The sequence below is a fragment of the Palaemon carinicauda genome, unplaced genomic scaffold (assembly GCF_036898095.1).
Source record: "Palaemon carinicauda isolate YSFRI2023 unplaced genomic scaffold, ASM3689809v2 scaffold6, whole genome shotgun sequence".
In the NCBI taxonomy this organism is placed as follows: Eukaryota; Metazoa; Arthropoda; class Malacostraca; order Decapoda; family Palaemonidae; genus Palaemon; species Palaemon carinicauda.
The window spans coordinates 656,176-674,471 of record NW_027171871.1 but is presented as its reverse complement, the minus strand read 5'-3'; the positions used below and the strand labels follow the sequence as shown (position 1 = coordinate 674,471).

Here is an 18,296-nt window from a genome sequence, read left to right as displayed (position 1 = left end):
AGTGCCTGGACGAGGATTGAAACTGGTAGACTAGAATGACCATGAACAGGAGGTAAATCCGTTGTTGTTTGCAGACGATACTGTATTGGTTGCAGACGCGGAAGAGAAGCTTGGCCGATTAGTGACAGAATTTGGAAGTGTGTGTGAGAGAAGAAAGTTGAGAGTTAATGTGGGTAAGAGTAAGGTTATGAGTTGATGAGAAAGGAAGGTGGTGCGAGGTTGAATGTCATGTTGAATGGAGAAATACTTGAGGAGGTGGATCAGTTTAAGTACTTGGGGTCTGTTGTTGCAGCAAATGGTGGAGTGGAAGCAGATGTACGTCAGAGAGTGAATGAAGAATGCAAAGTGTTGGGGGTAGTTAAGGGAGTAGTAAATAATAGAGGGTTGGGCATGAATGTAAAGAGAGTTCTGTATGAGAAAGTGATTTTACCAACTGTGATGTATGGATCGGAGTTGTGGGGAATGAAAGTGACGGAGAGACAGAAATTGAATGTGTTTGAGATGAAGTGTCTAAGGAGTATGGCTGGTGTATCTCGAGTAGATAGGGTTAGGAACGAAGTAGTGAGGGTGAGAACGGGTGTAAGAAATGAGTTTGCAGCTAGAGTGGATATGAATGTGTTGAGGTGGTTTGGCCATGTTGAGAGAATTGAAATGGCTGTCTGCTAAAGAAAGGGGATGAATGCAGGAGTTGATGGGAGAAGTACAAGAGGAAGGACAAGGTTTGGGTGGATAGATGGAGTGAAGAAAGCTCTGGGTGATAGAAGGATAGATGTGAGAGAGGCAAGAGAGCATGCTAGAGATAGGAATGAATGGCGAGCGATTGTGACGCAGTTCCGGTAGGCCCTGCTGCTTCCTCCGGTGCCATAGATGACCGCGAAGGTAGCAGCAGTAGGAGATTCAGCATTATGAAGCTACATCTGTGGTGGATAACGGGGGAGGGTGGGCTGTGGCACCCTAGCAGTATCACCCGAACTCGGTTGAGTCCCTTGTCAGGCTGGGAGGAACATAGAAGGGAGAGGAGAGGAGAGGTCCCCTTTTCATTTGTTTGATTTTGGCTATCCCAAAATTGGGAGAAGTGCCTTGGTATATATATATATATATATATATATATATATATATATATATATATATATATATATATATATATATATATATATATATATATGTGTGTGTGTGTGTGTGTGTGTGTGTGTGTGTGTGTGTGTGTGCGTTTAAAAGTCTGTGCATGCATGCGTCTGTCTGTGCGTGTATAATAGTGTTTTGTGTTTCAAATCCATCTCAACACTCATTTTCTATATGCAAAATTCTTATATCCATTTCAGATAACTATTGCAAACCATCACTGCAAAGGGAACACAAAGTCTCCATTGGAACAGAATATTTGGCCAAATGTGAATGTGTTCCTGGGGAAGGACCCACCATGACGTACACACCGATCCAGGAAGGAAGCCAAGTAATATTGCTTTTTGCTATTAATATCTAGTACATAGCATAGTGAGTAAATTTCGTATCTAATACTCAAAAATTTCTGTTCGGCATTTCTATATCTGTAAAGCTATTAACTAAAACCCGTCTGATTAAATGGTTGAATAACCTTAAGAATATCTTGTCGTTGTTACAAATTAAAATATTCATGCAAGCATTATTTAGAATACATACAATCATTTATAGTTAATACTATCTCCCAATCAGTAGAATTGAAAAGTCTGACATGTCAATTTATTACTAATATGAAAAGTTATTTTAAGTAATTTGTATTTTTCCCTAACTATGCAAACCCTCGTTTCTTACATAGGAGAATGATAACAGCCCAAGCTGGAATACGGTAGTTACAAGATTTAACGAGGTGTAAACTACTGGCCGGTAGTGTCGGCCTAGTAGCTGGGCTCTGCCATTGTGCAAGAGCCCGTGTCTTGCTATAGGCAAGGCAATCTTAAACAAACAAACAAACAAACAAAAGTAGCTAGGAGGCAACCGCCTCCCTGCTTGCTCACAGTTTTGATTACAGCTGGGACTTGAGCCCTTTCACACAAGTGGCAAATGCACAGCTGGCAGACACTGTTACCAATTTTGTGGTAGGGTTGGCGTTCACAAGTGAAGATGATGCCATAGATGAGGAAAGCACAGGCAAACCATTGAAGTGCCCATTCCCCTTGTTGAGGCACAGGATGGGTACCTGACTTGGGACTGCACTCTGCCATTTTCCCTGTGTCTGGCACAAGTCATACGTTCGTCTGTCTGTGCCTACTATCTGTCTTGAACTGTTAGATCTGGTAACACTTTCAAAGAGTGAGAATTACTGGCAAATCATGATGCACGCCCTTCATTTGTTCCTCGTGTTGAAGGGGTTTTACTCGAGGGTTGGTGCTGGCTGGCTGGCAAGTGCGTGTAAGGGACTCGGGTTAGTATAAATAGGGAAAATACAATTACTTCCAAATTTGTCATTTGTTCCCACATATAGACGAACAACTCTCATCCCTTACATTGGATGCTCATCTTTAGGAGGGAGGAATTCCCCGTTTCAACTGGGTGAAAACTTATCTCAGACAATTAGAACTTTTGCATTTAAAATGCTGAAGAGTTAAAGATCTTGTCACTTTTTGCCGCTGAGGCTCAGCAAATGCTTGAAGGTACACGTCCCTGGCATCAAGGATTGTTCTCGAGCAGAAAATCTCTGTGTCATAAGTCTTGTCTATAAGTTCATAATGGATTTACATATGTCCTTTGCAAATGGCATAATTATGATACATGGATTTGCCTGTCTACGTTACACTCCCCCGTGTAAAGGAGCGTTGGGAAAAGAATCTACTATACTTTAGCACAGAACAGTGACATGCTGAGTGGGGCTTGGCTGTACCGAGATTTAGTTCCAGCAAGTCAGGCCCTTGATGCTGTAACCCAAGAGAGGGAAAGATTTAAAGACAAAGAAGAGGTTGTTCACTCTATACTTTCATCTCAGGCTCACATGTAACCTATGCTTTGATCTTATGCTAATGGTCCTGTGAAAGGAACCAAGCTGGAGAATCACCAACAGCTGAAATCAAAGTGAGTTGCCCGTGAGCAAGTATGGAGGTGGTCGCCTCCTACTTACTGGGCCACCAACTAACGGCCAGTTGTTTACACCTTGTTCAATTATTTAATTTCCATATTGCAGCTTGCATTGTTATTATTCCCCTCTGTAAGGGACAAGGATTTGTAAATGTGTGGGAACAAACGAATTCTATATTCATGTAAGTTCACATTGGTATTTTATAACTATTAGTGATCAAGATCGTTATGCAAACTTTCTTTGTTCCATAATTTCACAAACCATAAAAACATTAATATGCAAACCACATACTATAGTACACCCTTTAGTAACATTAACGGAATACAAATTCTCTTAATATGGTGTAGTTACCAACATAATTCAAATCATAATAGCATTATTTTATATCTAATTTCATCCATCATATCTTTACGTAAATAGAATTTGATGTCAGTTTGTAAGAGATTCACATTGGAAATAGTCACAAATTTTCAGTTGTAATGTTACTAGTCCCTAAACTCGTGGAAGTACACATGCAAGTATATATAAGTAAACAGATATAAAATGTTTGCGCAGTTTCCCCCAATTCGTGAAGAATTTCGAAAAAGTGAGTGCTTGAGAAGAATGTCATATCCTCTCTTCCTTCTACAGTGTCAACAAGCAGCGTCTGCCCAAACAGAGGATCTGCCGTGGGAGTCCCCAACACCCTCGGTGTAGAATCACGTAGTGTGAGACGTCTCTTCAGTCTCTCCTATGTACTGTACTGCTATGTGATGTAGGTGTTCTTATTTTCACTTATGTTAAATTGTAATACAATGCAAATTAAATCTTTTTTGGCTAATTTCCTGCATAACACAAACCCAATAAACTGCAATTAGCTACACACATATAGAACTGTGTGCATAAATACACACACACACACACACACACTCATATATATATATATATATATATATATATATATATATATATATATATATATATATATATATATATATATATATATATATATGTGTGTGTGCGTAGATTACAAAAGTACTTATCAATATATATATATATATATATATATATATATATATATTTATATTATATATATATTTATCGCTTATTTGCAAAAGAAATTAAATATGACAGTTAATTATAGATATATATATATACATATATATATATATATATATATATATACATATATATATATATATATATATACACGTGTGTGTATACTGTAGATGTACGATTGTGTAAGTGTGTGTTTGTCGATGTCTAACAATATGTACTGAACTCCTAAATGAATAAGAAATCTTCAAGTTGATAATAGAATATGGTTGTGAAAATGGTTGGCTGTTATGGTTATATTGTAATGGGCTTTAATTGTTTGAAAACGACCCTAACCAAATAAGGGAAATCAATGCTTAATCCACAGCGCTCAAGCACAAGGATAATGAAGTCGGTGTGGTGATTATGCCGCAAAATTTATTCGTGAGGATGTTGCCTTTGAAAGCTACGAAAGGGTCACCGAATCGTTTACTCCTCAATTTCAGTGACAATGCCATATATATATATATATATATATGTTTGTGTGTATATGTGTATGTATATATATATATATATATATATATATGTATATATTTATATGAATATGTATATATAGCCTACATATATATATATATATATATACATATAACTTTTCATATATTCATATATATATGTATATATATATTCATATATATGTATATATATGTGTGTGTATATACAATTATATATATATATATATATATATACTGTATATATATATATATATACATATATATGTGTGTGTTTACATATGTATATGTATATATATACGTATATATTTATATAAATATGTATATATACACACACACACACACACACACACACATATATATATATATATATATATGCGTATATATACATATACCGTTTTATATATATATATATATATATACTGTGCGTGTGAGGGGCGGAGGAGGATTGCTCCTGAGGTTAAAGTATCCTAACTATCGTTATCTAGTATGTTTCAGTTTCGCTCATTCCATTTAAAGACCTCTGGCTTAATTTAAATCAAGTGATTATTCTCAGTATCCTGGCATTACAGCAACAGGGGTCCTTGATTCCTCGAAGAGATTATGTATAATTATAACTTCTTATAACAATAATCTCTTGGTAAAAGATATTTTCGAGAAGATATTTCACCATCCCAAGGACACAAGAATTTATATATACATAAGACTCTATTTAATCATAGTTTCTAAGGTTTCTAATTCTAGTAAATTTTAATGTAAAAGAAATAAAAATATGATAGATCTAAATATTTGTTTATGAAATTTAGATGTTAGAATTCATAAGATGTTATTTTATAACGTTCCCTTCGAATATTGCTGAAAGAGGATAATTATCTCTTTATCACAACTTTTTGATGATATTATTTCTACGCAAAGGGACCAAACTGTTGTCTAAAAAAATATGTGCTTCAACTCTTATCCTGCAATTTTTAGAAAAAGCTTACATATATAAGTATTTATTACTATTACTGCCTAAATTACAGCCCTTGATGAAAAAAACAGGTTGGTACAAGCATAAGGGCTCCAACTTGGAAAGCAGCCTAGTTCGAAGAGGAAATAGAGAGGTAAACTATTTAAGAGTAATGAAAACAAAAAATTGGGTATATTAATATCAATAACAATATTGAAATAGATCTGTCATATAGAAACTACGATGTGGGACTTATGTCAACCTGTTCTACAGAAAATCATTTGCAACAAGTTTGAACTTTGTCAGTTCCACCGATTCAACAGCTAAATTAGGAAATCATTCCACAATAAAATTTGGTGGTAAAATAAAACTTTTAGAACACTGTTTATTATTGAACCCTATGATGGAGAAGGCAAGACTGTTAGAACTATCTGCATACCCAGAAATACCCACTGGATGGTACAGGCTGGGATGATGGAAAATCTTATGCAATATGTACGAAGGATTTTCTAGTATTTTAGCCATTCACACTAACACAAAGAGTTACCAAACCTTTAAATCTTTGGAGATATCTATACAAAAATGAGGTCTCGTTTCCCATTTCCTCTTTTTGGCCAAGAACTGTTTTTTCTTTAGAGTTTGAGATACTTAGAATTTATATACTTCAGTATCTGTTTTTGAACTGGCATAGGAACCACTGAAAGGTTACCACCTTATTGTGCTTTCTTTGCAGCAAAACCGTTTGACAATTGATTTAAATCAATGCAAAATATTAGTATTAGTTCCTAATGTGTGTGTATAAAGGAGTTCGGCTGTTACGCATTACGAGATGGTGTCGGGTGTCTCATCTCTTCTTCAGACAAGAAGTGGATGGAAGTAGTCAGAGCTAGCTCTATTTACACTGCTCGGTGGGTTTGTTTAGTTGGGCTTTGTCAAGTATTAGTTCCCATTGTCGGTTTTCAACACCTGAATAATTTGATGTATATGCAATTGCTTTTTAACATATAAATTTGCTAAAATTCCTTCATTACAACCCCAAAATCATTAGACTTAGATACATCGAAATGCTACTATCAATGTATGGTTTTAATGTCTTTTTGTAAATCTTTTGAGTATGGCTTGGGGTCTGAAGCCTTTATCAGGTATCATGCGTATTGAAAATTATTTCAAATTGACTCAAGGAATATGAAATAGGTGAACATATACTACAGCACAAAATCATCTTAAACCATAAAATTCCATCACGCCCAATCGGTCGGCTAACACTGTATTGCATTTTATTGCTTTTTAAATTAGTAGACACTTATTTATTCATTAAAGAGGAAATTCCTATTACATTCACCTTGCAGATCGATTTCCAGTGGTACAATTAGTTTAAAAGTCCTCCTACATTCAGGGGAAATTGTTCATCAGACCTCTTTAGTGTCACTATGATAACACTGATAAAGGGTTTAGGGTAGGATGGCTGTGAGATCTTAACAGAAAGACAGGCTGGACATGACTGTTTTATTAATGCAACAATAACAATATGAAACAACGGCCATCTTAAACAGGTTTTACTATTATCAGTGTGAGAGAGAGCGAGATAAAAAAAAGAGCAACCGCATTACAATAAGGTGTAGGAAATACATGTGTATTACATGGCTCCCCCCCCCCCTTAAACAGACATACATGTGTTATGATGTTTAAATTTTTCAGTATGTGTTTCTTCCTTGGCGGCAGAGAGTAAATTTTCCCACAACTTGATGTAGGCGTTAGAGATTGTCGGAGGAGTTTGCAGACAGAAAATATTCAGCAGGGACAATCAACACCATTTCAGCTGCTGAGACATCCAAGGCAACATTAGGAGTGGTCCTCAATCCAAAGATGACCCAGGGAACCTGAGTAAACCAGTTAGAGTCATTGTAATTAGTGAGTTGCTGTCTTTGGTTGATTGGAGGATTTTATTCCTAAGGATCCTTATAACAACAAAGGCCCACATCCAGCCCCACACAGCTGAGACAACTCGGCCACTTGATCATGTGGAAAGGATGCTGTAAATAGGGACTTTATCACACAAGGATAAGCCTTTTTGAATCCAAATTATAAGAATGCGGTTCATGAAATTGATAAGAAGTCAGCTTGATCTCCAAGCTATGTAATTTTCTCAAGACAGCTTCTAGCAATTATATAATCATAGATAAATTACAGTCAAGGTATTAGACGAAGAGGATCATTTTGTGCTTATACCATCTGCATGTGTATTTTTTCGCGGCAAATTAAAGGAGTATACATTTTGGGAAAATGAGAATATCCTACTTTCATGACTAAATTTTGGAAAGCTACGTTGTTCTATGACTAAGCAACATTTTTATATGATTCGTCAATAAAACACATTTCTCAAAGGTTTTGCTAGAATATAATAGTGGCCTCATTTACCTCAGTACAACTTATTTTTTTACTCAATTAGCTAAACTCTGATTGTCTTCAAGGTGCTATGTGGTCATCAGTTTTTACTATTACCATCATTAATTATCAATTATGGAAAGTTAATATTGTTCATACCTTTCGTTACTAATTGTGGGAAATAATTCCAGGAAAGTCTCCCCACTCTGATTTCCATACCCGGGTATGGAATAATAGAGATCAAACACTCTCGCACTAAACAAACCAGAGAATCGCAATGAACACGGTTTGCTAATCATACACACATCCAAGTCCAAATACATACTGGGACTGTCAAGCCCGATATCCCCTTGATGTTTGGACGCTGCTCATGGCATATAGCAGTAAATCCCATTCAAGTGGACTTGAAAAATTACGTTAACAGAGACAGTGGCGCAAAATGTGTTAGGAGGAGCAGTACTGTAAAAGTTAAGTGTTTTAAGGGCTACCAATAAGCAATACTATTGAACAATACAGTAAGAGATTGGCACCGATAACTTTACCTCTGACACAAACATAAAACTCACCATAGTCATATCTCATTTAGAACCACGAGGTTATGAATTTCTTCATATATTCATGATTGACCTCATTCAAAGCAATGGGACTCATTGTCTCATATGATAATAATAAATAATCAACCTTTGCAAGCACTTTCAGTTAACATTACTTATCCTCAAATTTATGCTACACGAGGTGCGAGTTGAAAGCAGTATATAATCTTAACCTAAGAATGGCCTTTATTTACACAAAGTATCACAGGAATGTTCACCTAACTGACACAAAAATGAACTGCAAAGCTACCTAACGGAAATTTGAATGAGAAGTGAACAAATGGGATATGAAACAAAATGCTTTGATAAAACGTTAATGGCAAAAAAGGGTTAATTCCATAATCAACTGGTTGAACCAACCTTGCAATCGAAGTTAAAATGGTGGAAACCATAACACAAGAGTACAATTGAATGAATTTAATAAGTTTTCCTTAAACAAAATCAAAATCAAACACGGGGAAAACCGTTGAGAGTATAATTTGTATAATACCGGACACTCCACTTAGATTAAGCCAGATGACTACAGACATGATATCCTTGCTAAATGTGCACAAAACATGTAATTACCTAAAGGGGTTTTGTAAAATGGCCAAATTAAGCACCAATGAGTACTCACACTCTTGAGGCTTCATCCGTGTTGGTTTTTGGTTCGTCATGGAGGACCAGGTTGAGTCTTGCTTAAGGATCTGAAGCCCTAATAATTACAGTATAAGGGAGGCCCATTTCCCATTAACACACGAAGTCAGATGCTGTTGGGTCTGTTGAGTATGACCAGATTCAGGACTCTGAACTCATGGCTGTTAAAAAGAGACCGTCCATGGAAATTCTGGTTTCAAAGTGTGGCGATTCACTTCGCCTAATACGACCTGCTGCTGCTGGGTCACTTCTTGAAGTGACCCAGTGACCCGTTGAATCTTCTCGGAAGTTCCTGCCACTGAGCCTTGGACATCGTCAACTGGACGATAGTTCTTTTCTCTTTTTTTATTTTTCCCATAGGTGCTGAATGGTACTCATATAAGTACAAGTAGTATTCTTGCAGCTCCAGGGGAAAGTAATTACAAAATAATCCAACGGTCTGGCAATAAAATTTTTTTATACATACAAAAGAATTGACGTTCATGGGCTGCTACAGTAACAATCCTAGCTAAACAGACTTATAAATAGGTACAGAGATGTAAATAATTACAAGCTAGAACTAATTAGCTCCAACTACAAAGTTGGAAGGAGGTTATGTTTTATCCCCTGTTTGTGTGTTTGTTTGTGAACAGCTTCTTGGCCACAATTTTAATTGTTTAGTAATGAAACTTGCGGGAATTAACTTGTATGTAAAAGGATGGAAATTATTATATTCTAGAAGTTGAAGGTCAAAGGTCAAGGTCACGGTCAAGCAAAATGTCCAATTCACATAAGCATCCATAAGTTTAGACATCAATGTCACACAGATTTCAAACTTGGTTCATATTTAAATATAAAAAAATACATAGGTCAAGGTCAAGAAATAAGCTGCTGTGGCAGAGGTATGCGCTCTACTGAGTGCCCCTCTAGTTAGTTATGCAATTCAACGAGTTACTTAAACACAAATCAATCAATTTAAACATCCTATGTTACATGAGCGTTTGTGGACAGAACGCAACCTAACCCATCAGCACTTTGCATCGCTAAAAATACACACGTTGGAGCTCAAGAAGCTGAAACAGTATTATCTAAAGAGGAGTGAGAGGATGAAAGCAATGACAGTATAGAGGAATGATGAACATGTTAGCTGAATTGAATAATAAAGGTGTAACAAATTAAATTTAAAAAGGAAACAAAGGAAAATTGTGGTGCGCAAAATTCAGGGAATAATAAATGGAAAAAATGGAATAATGGGAATGACTAAAATGGAGCGTGGAAAGAATTTCAACACTAATCGACTTTTCAACAACAACCGCTACTTTATTCTACTACTACTAGCTACTACAAATCAACTAATAATGAATTAGGGTAGCAATATGTGGTTGAACATTAACGATTATCAAATTATATTTAGGCAATGATATAATATTTTACAGGCTGTATCAAAAAACTTCATTTAATCTCTTTCCACAACCCCTAAAATAGAAATAACTTCCTTATTTCTTATCACCCAGTGAAGGACTGGCCCGCAGAGAAGGGGAAATTCCCCTCCCACCCTCCCTTCCCTTGAAAATGTGTAATAAATGGGCAGCTCCCCAAAATAAATTAGTGAATGACAAATAACTAAATTATATATATATATATATATATATATATATATATATATATATATATATATATATATATATACATATATATATATATATATATATATATATATATATATATATATATATATATATATATATATATATAGATAGATATATATATATATATAGATATAGTTATAGATATAGATATATATATATATATATATATATATATATATATATATATATATATATATATATATACATATATATATATATATATATATATATATATATATATATATATATATCTATATCTATATCTATATCTATATCTATATCTATCTATATATATATATATATATATATATATATATATATATATATATATATATATATATATATATATATATATATTAATGATGAATTTTGCACAGTTAGACGTGTTTTTTTCATATTCAAATAAGCCATATAAAATTTTGATACATTAATGTCTGGATTCTCTTAACAACCTCGGGATCAGAGCCCCAGACGAAATCACACAAAGACAAGAGCTTGTGACCGGTCGGGAATCGAACCCTGGTCGGCAAGCATGTATAGACAGTGACTAAACCACTTGGCCACGAAGAAAGATATAAGTCAATGACAATTCTTCTGTACTTATACCTGTCGAATTCAGGTGTTTTGTACTTAACCCATCTTCACCATCGTAGCTAATTGGTAGTTTGTTACTTGGCATTCGATTAATGATAAATTTTGCACATTTAGACAAGCTTTTCATATTCAAATAAGCCATATAAATTTTTGATACATTAATGTCTGGATTCTTTTAACTACCAATTAGCTGCGATGGTGAAGATGGGTTGATTTCAATTCTAAGTACAAAACACCTGAATTCGACAGGTATAAGTACAGAAGAATTTTTTGGGCTCAAGCCATGGTGTCCTGATGGAAGGTTCCTTTTTGGTAGCTTCCTTGGGTATATCACTACTAAATATTCCCAGAGAATTTAACCACAGGTTATCATAGAATTCTAACTTCTGGAGCGAGTATCCTAAAGGTTTCCCTTTTAAGACATCGTATATCAACAGGGGACGCATGTATTAACGCGCCACATAGCTATCTACACCCCAAACAGAGTTAACACTTCGGTGTGTAGGGGCGGAGAATAGCTGGGAGCCGTTCCACAGCTAATCTCGTTCATGGCTACTTTTGGTACTCGAGACGTAAACAAACGGGCGCCATTGCTAAATGACATCACGTCCGTCGCCATCCTTCTGCTAGTAGCTTGCCTTACTAAGACGGATTTTCCCTTACCCTTTTTCATCAACCTGCATCTTCGTCATGTCGTTACCTTCGGCCTCGCCTTCTTCTGGAAAGTTGAGTACAAGGTTCCAGTATTGTTTAATTAAGCTCTGACCGTAAAGTAAATTATACTTTTCGAGATATTTGATGTTTTGTGGCAGAGCTGTGCCTCGACCGGACCCGCCATTTTATGGCGTCGCTGTTGTTTGCATGCCTTATTTAGTTAGCCTCAACAGCGTTTTTTCCGGCCTCTATAACTAATCGATACTATTAGTTATTTAGTCTTAATAGCTAGGAACTTTTATATCGTGTTTTGACGCTTTTTTACCGGTCATCGACTGACCCCATACCAGTTGGCTCCAATAGCCCTAGGCTAGAGTGCCTATATCAGTGTTCATGCATGATATTTATCAGTGATCCTAGGCTTATTTATGAAGATAATGGCATTATTTTACAATACTATTGACTGTGATGCAAGTGTTTTCGCCTTCAGGGACCATTTAGGGAATAGGTTAGATAGTGTGTCTTTCTAACCTAACCTACATGTAGGACCCTATATGCTTCCTTCATCCCCTGCCTTAGGGCATCCCCTCTGTGTGGCCTTGCTTCCCCTACCACGTAAGGGGATCAAGCTCACATCAGAGTATTATATCGCTTCTCTGTCCTCCCTAAGGGAATGATTCCCCCTTAGGGTTGCGCCGAGAATGAGGAACGGCTGGTCCTTCCTCTATTGCTGGGGCTAGGTCTCCGACCTTTCCTGCAATAGCGATACGTCTTCCATCCTTCCTAGTTCAGGGCGTAACATCCCTGCTCTAGGTTAGGTTTTGGAGGGGTTAGTTCTGTACCTTGCTGAAACGATACCCATGCACCGTTTTCAGACAGACTGCCTTACCTTAGGCTAGGGAGTGTCCTCCCTTCCTTGGTGGCCGCTCTGGTACAGAACCTCCCCCACAGAAGACCCTTCTCTTCTCCCCTCCCCACCTATCTCTTGTATGGCCTAGCCTATACTTAGGTTAGCCTATACCCATCTGTCCCCTGTCCTACAACTCCTCCTTAGGGTGGAGTGATAGGGCTACCTCAAGCTCCTGTGTGCAGTCCGCTCTGGTACATATACCCTTCATAGTGTCCTATGGGGTTAGCCACTGGATGCGTTCTGTTTACAGGGGTTCTCTCCCCCCCCCTTGGGTGTTCCCTCCCCTCCCTTGGGCTCCCTTAGCTCCCGGTCCTCTGCGGCCCCTGCTTCTGGGTGATAGGGCTAGCCTCTATCATGGGTACACCCACTCAGGTGGGATGTCTTGGGGTCTGTGGCCGGACCCCTACATCCCTCCTACTGTTTCCTTCTCTATCCTGGTGCCGGTCCCTTGCCGCCTCTGCTTTCGGTGATACCCACCTCCTACCTTAGTGACTTACCCCTTGCCCTCAGCGCCGCCAGTCCCCCGTGTGCCGGAGGATTGCCGCCTGCCGCCGGTGCCTAGCCGATGGCCTTCCCTCTCCCTCATAGCCTCAGTCGTCCGTCCACCGGCCGGCCCCCGGAGTGTCGGCATCCACTGCCGGCACTCCGGTTCTGCTATAACCATCCCTGTCACCAAGCCGACTACCTCCGGCTGCCGGAGCCGCCGCTCCCTGCCGGCGTGCCGCCGCTGTGCCGATGGCCGCCATCCAGGTATTACTCTTGACTTCTATATCGTCTTCCTTAATGCCAGAAACTCTGCTGGAGCGGCCTCCGGCGTGCCGGCGGTCTGCCGGAGCCTCCCGGAGGCATCAAGAAGACTTGCACCCCCTTCTACTAGCTATCATCTGATGGTGATAGCCCTACATTGCAACCAGATGACTTGTTTACGTAAATGGATTGGCATTTTCTTACCGTTCTGTTAGTAACCATGCTGTCTTCTTGCATATCACAGATTTCCAGCATGCTGCGTGTATCTTAGCACGGCTGGTTGCCAGAAACCGTTACCCTATGGGATCTTCTAGTTCCCAATTCTAGAATCTGAGAGGCTTCAGTCCTAGCCTTATATCCTTGACAATTTCCAATAGAATTCCCACTGCCCTACGAGCATTCCATGTTGAATTCTATCCTGTGCCTTCGGTCACAACGGATTGTCTATGGATGAAAGTCACGGTAACCAGCCGGGCGAGATGCACGGAGTATGTACCTATCTCCCTCTCTCAGCCCATCCTCTGTGCATCACACCTATTGCCAAGTTAAATTAACAATTAATATTTAACTTTAGTTTAAGAGTCATTCTTATGACCCCCCCCCCATACTCATGTTCTCTTTCTTTTACAGGAGGAGCAGATGAAGTGTGACCACGGCTTCTGTGCAGTGAAGCGCCCGCACTTCTATGGTCATACGGCGTGTAGGACCCACGCCCCCTGTGCCAACAAGAAAGGGGATCTGAAGTTCTGGGACCCGCAGAACTGTACGGTCTGCCAGGATCGCCTGGTCGATGCGTTTCATAACCCTCCCTCAGCGGAGATCAGGGACGCTTCTCGGGATAAGCTACGCAAGTGGGTGCGTGGCTTCCAGAAGAACAACACTGGACCGTACCTTGCCACTGAAGATATGAGGGCCTTATTGTTCCCAAAGGCCTCCCCTGATTCTGTGGTCCCCAAAGATCAGATCCCCACCGTCCAGATCACAGTGGAACCCGACGTAGTCATGGCCCAGTCCATGCACGAGTGTCGCCTGGATTCCGAAAATGATGAACATATGTCGGATATTTCGGAGGACACGGAGAGGACCCTCATGGCCCAAGGCGCGGAAGAGGAAGAGGACCAGGTGGAATACACCGAGTCGGAGCAGGAGGTCGCTCCGCCTTCCATCCCCGCCACTACTCCTACACCGACGGAAGTGTCTCTCCCGTCTACCTCCGCTACCCCGGATCCCATCCCAACCACCCAAGAGATGTTCCGTATGATAGAAGCCCTTAAGGAACAAAAGCTTCAGGTGACTCACGAGTTTATCAGGACCATGGGAGGGTCCAAAGAACCGAAGAAGATCTCGGTTAAGGACCTCCCTGCATGCTCACATGCCAACCCCTGGAGGTATGCCAAGCATATGGTTATCGCGACCGGCAGAATCTTTGTCAGCGATAAGATCAGCACGGTCCCCTTGGAAGAAGTGGAGTTCTTCCCGAACTTTGAGGCTTACCCGGACTGTTACGTCCGGCTTCGTTCTGTACCTGCATCGAAAGAAGAGACCGAACCCAAGGAGGTGATAGTGTTCGATCTCTCGAAGGCCCAGGCTATGCTAGCCAACGCGTTTAAAAGTAGGGGTTTTACCTGCTCTAAGCTTCCGGCCCTGAGCAAGAAGCACCCTACTTACGTCGCTCCCGACGACGCAGTCCTTCCCTTCACGGAAAAGGCCTTCGCTGCATGCCTCAAGGCTGTGGAAGAAGGGAAACCCTGCCCTGCACTGGAGGAGTGCAGACCCTTCTCCATGGTAACTCCCCCCAACGTTCAACACTGGAAGGATATCCAGCATACCTTCGTGGTGGGAAAGTTAGATCCTGACGTAGCCGGACGTCAGTTTAACGAGGATCTCCCAAAACTCAATGACCATCTCCTTCGTCGGGAACGAGACACGAAGGAAAGGCTCGCAGCATCCATGTCCCTCCAGGTACAACTTGATGTCATGGCTGGTGACACCAGAGCCCCCGACCACTACATGGTATTCGCCAAATCACACATGGCGACTCTGGTGAAGGACTTGTACCACTTCATGAAGGCTCGGAGAGCCTGTCGAAAATTCGTGTTTTCGAGTGCCACTGTGAGACACGAACCCCGGAGGCTGATTTCCTCCAACATCTGGGGTAAACACCTCTTCCCCTCCGATCTTGTGAAAGAGATCACTGACAAGGCTGCCACTGAGAATAGGAACCTTCTCAACAAGTGGGGCATGTCAAAAAAGAGGAAATCCTCTCAGGACGATGGCCCTCAACCTAAGAGGAAATCCTCCAAGCAAAAACCCCAGCAACGTCAACAGCGACGACAGTTTCCGGGACCCGCTACTCCCCAAGTGGCTGCTCAGCCACAACAGACCTTTCAGTTGGTCACCCAACCGGTTTTGTCCCAGTCACCGGTTTTCACCCCTGCCTTTGAACAACAGACAACTACCTTTCGTCCCAAAGGTAGAGGCTCAAACAGGGGTGCAAGCAGAGACGCATCTCGCCGTCCCTCCAGAGGCAGAGGAGGAAGGGGAGCTAGCGGCCGAGGCAGTAAGCCCTCGGGACACCAGAAGCAATGAAGTGCTTCCGGTGGGAGGAAGACTCCGCCAATTCCAGGATCGTTGGATCTTCGATCCCTGGGCACACAGCATCGTCAAGAAAGGTCTGGGCTGGAGTTGGACTCAACCACCCCCAACCTTCCAGCAATTCTTCCAGCGATCAACCCCCCTTCTGGAAGAATATGTCCTAGACCTCTTGAACAAGAAGGTGATAAGGAGGGTAAAGTCCACCAGGTTCCAAGGGAGACTGTTTTGCGTCCCCAAGAAAGACTCCGACAAACTCAGAGTCATTCTGGACTTATCCCCTCTCAACAAGTTCATAGCGAACAACAAGTTCAAGATGCTGACTCTTCAACAGATAAGGACCCTTCTGCCTCGAGGTTCCTACACAGTCTCCATAGACCTGGCGGATGCCTACTGGCACGTTCCGATGAACCATCACGCTTCCTCCTACCTAGGATTTCGACTCCAAAGGAAAAGCTATGCCTTCAGGGCCATGCCCTTCGGCCTCAACGTGGCCCCTCGGATCTTCACAAAGTTGGCGGACGCCATAGTACAACAGCTCCGCCTCCGAGACGTCCAGGTGATGGCCTACCTCGACGATTGGCTAGTCTGGGCTCATCGCCCGAGGATTGTTTAACCCTGGATAGGTACGCTCCTCGGACACCCCTTTAAGGGTATACTTGGACGCGAACGACCCCGACGCCAAAAAAAATTCTTGAAAAATCAGTTTTTGCAGTAACCTCCTTTTTTCTTTTGCCAAAAAAAACTTCAATGAATGCTTAAAACAACTGTAAAGATAAATACTACTCATCTGCAGAAAAACTATTTATTATAAATATTTTAAAAAATTAAGTAGAAAAAAAAGACCTGACATAAAAATTCATAAAAAAAAAGTTTATACATATATACACAAATCCTTTTAGGAATTGATTCTTGAATGTTTAGGACACATCTTGATGTATTTTGGATGAAGTCAGACCCATGGAGGTGAAGATCTGAAATGAGAAAAAAAGGGTAACTTTTTTTGGCCAAAAAAATTTGTCCAAATTTCATGAATTTTTTTGGGTACCCAAATGAAATAGGAAGTGGCTAATTTTTTTAGGGAATAAACATATGTTATCCTAAAATATAAATATGTAAAAAAATCTTCATTATTTTGTAAATTACATTTATATCAGGGGCCATATCTAAAGGTAATTTTTTGAGTACTTAGAGATTTCGTAAAAAAATACATATATTTAATATATAATATGATATTTATGCAGGTAAAAATATACCAAAATATCACAAATTCTATACGGAACAAGAATGTATATAGATAGGGCAGCTTACGCTTCGGATATGTCCACAAAATGGCCGCCAACCACACTGACTCAGACTCCCTAATCTGCCACTTGAAATGTAGGAAGGGTATGTCAATTTCAAGGTGTTATTTACTAATCTAATTATTATTGGATATGCATAAAAATTGTATGGTGGGTTGCTGGATAATTGTCGATTATTTTACGACTTTAAAATTAAAATTCTGACCCAAAAAAATTTTTTTGAAGGGAAATAAAATCGAAAAAAAAAAAAAAAATGTAAAACAATATAATATTTTAGCTAAAAAAATTTGACGATATTCAATCAAAAAAGAAGTAAACAAAATTTTCCGACAAATAAACATCTAGAGGAATCATTACTCTGTGATAGTTCCTTAGTACGTAGTAATTTTGAAAGAATTGGGAAAAAACGAAAAAATGGCAATCACAGGAAAATCGAACACATACCTATATATACGCCATATCTGGCTAAAAAAAAAAGATAGGCATGGGTAGCCAGATCATCTAGAAACACTTTCCAACACTATAAAATTATAAGTTTTGCGACACTACTTGCCAATTCCTTACGGTAACATGACTAAGCAAAAAAATGCAAAACAAATAAAAAGGGGCTCTCGTGGAAAAATGGCCATTCTAATATACGGCATTTCAGAAAAAAAAAATTTCAGCCACGTGCTAGGCAAACCATCAAGGCACATTTTCCGACAAATAAACATATAAATGAATCATTACTCT

General features: G+C 39.6%; 2 protein-coding genes across 3 annotated transcripts in view; one reads left to right on the top strand and one right to left on the bottom strand.

Moving 5' to 3' along the window:
* LOC137637238 (putative ankyrin repeat protein RF_0381) overlaps nt 1–7,369 on the top strand; it is an 80,707-nt gene extending 73,338 nt beyond the window's left edge. Inside the window, exons 15-17 of one of the 2 annotated variants that reach the window (XR_011043491.1) lie at nt 1,323–1,453; nt 3,680–3,803; nt 7,220–7,369. Coding sequence is in view for 1 of the 2 variants with exons in the window: in XM_068369498.1 (XP_068225599.1) it covers nt 1,323–1,453; nt 3,680–3,745 (197 nt within the window). In the remaining variant the exon portion in view is untranslated. Of the gene's footprint in view, nt 1–1,322; nt 1,454–3,679; nt 3,935–7,219 lie in introns of those variants that run through there. The other variant, XM_068369498.1, reaches the window with a different exon arrangement.
* The window catches only part of LOC137637239 (mitochondrial ribosome-associated GTPase 1), a 410,833-nt gene continuing 399,821 nt past the window's right edge, over nt 7,285–18,296 (bottom strand). Inside the window, exon 5 of the mRNA XM_068369501.1 lies at nt 7,285–7,401. The gene's annotated coding sequence lies outside the window, so the exon portion shown is untranslated. The remainder of the gene's footprint in view (nt 7,402–18,296) is intronic.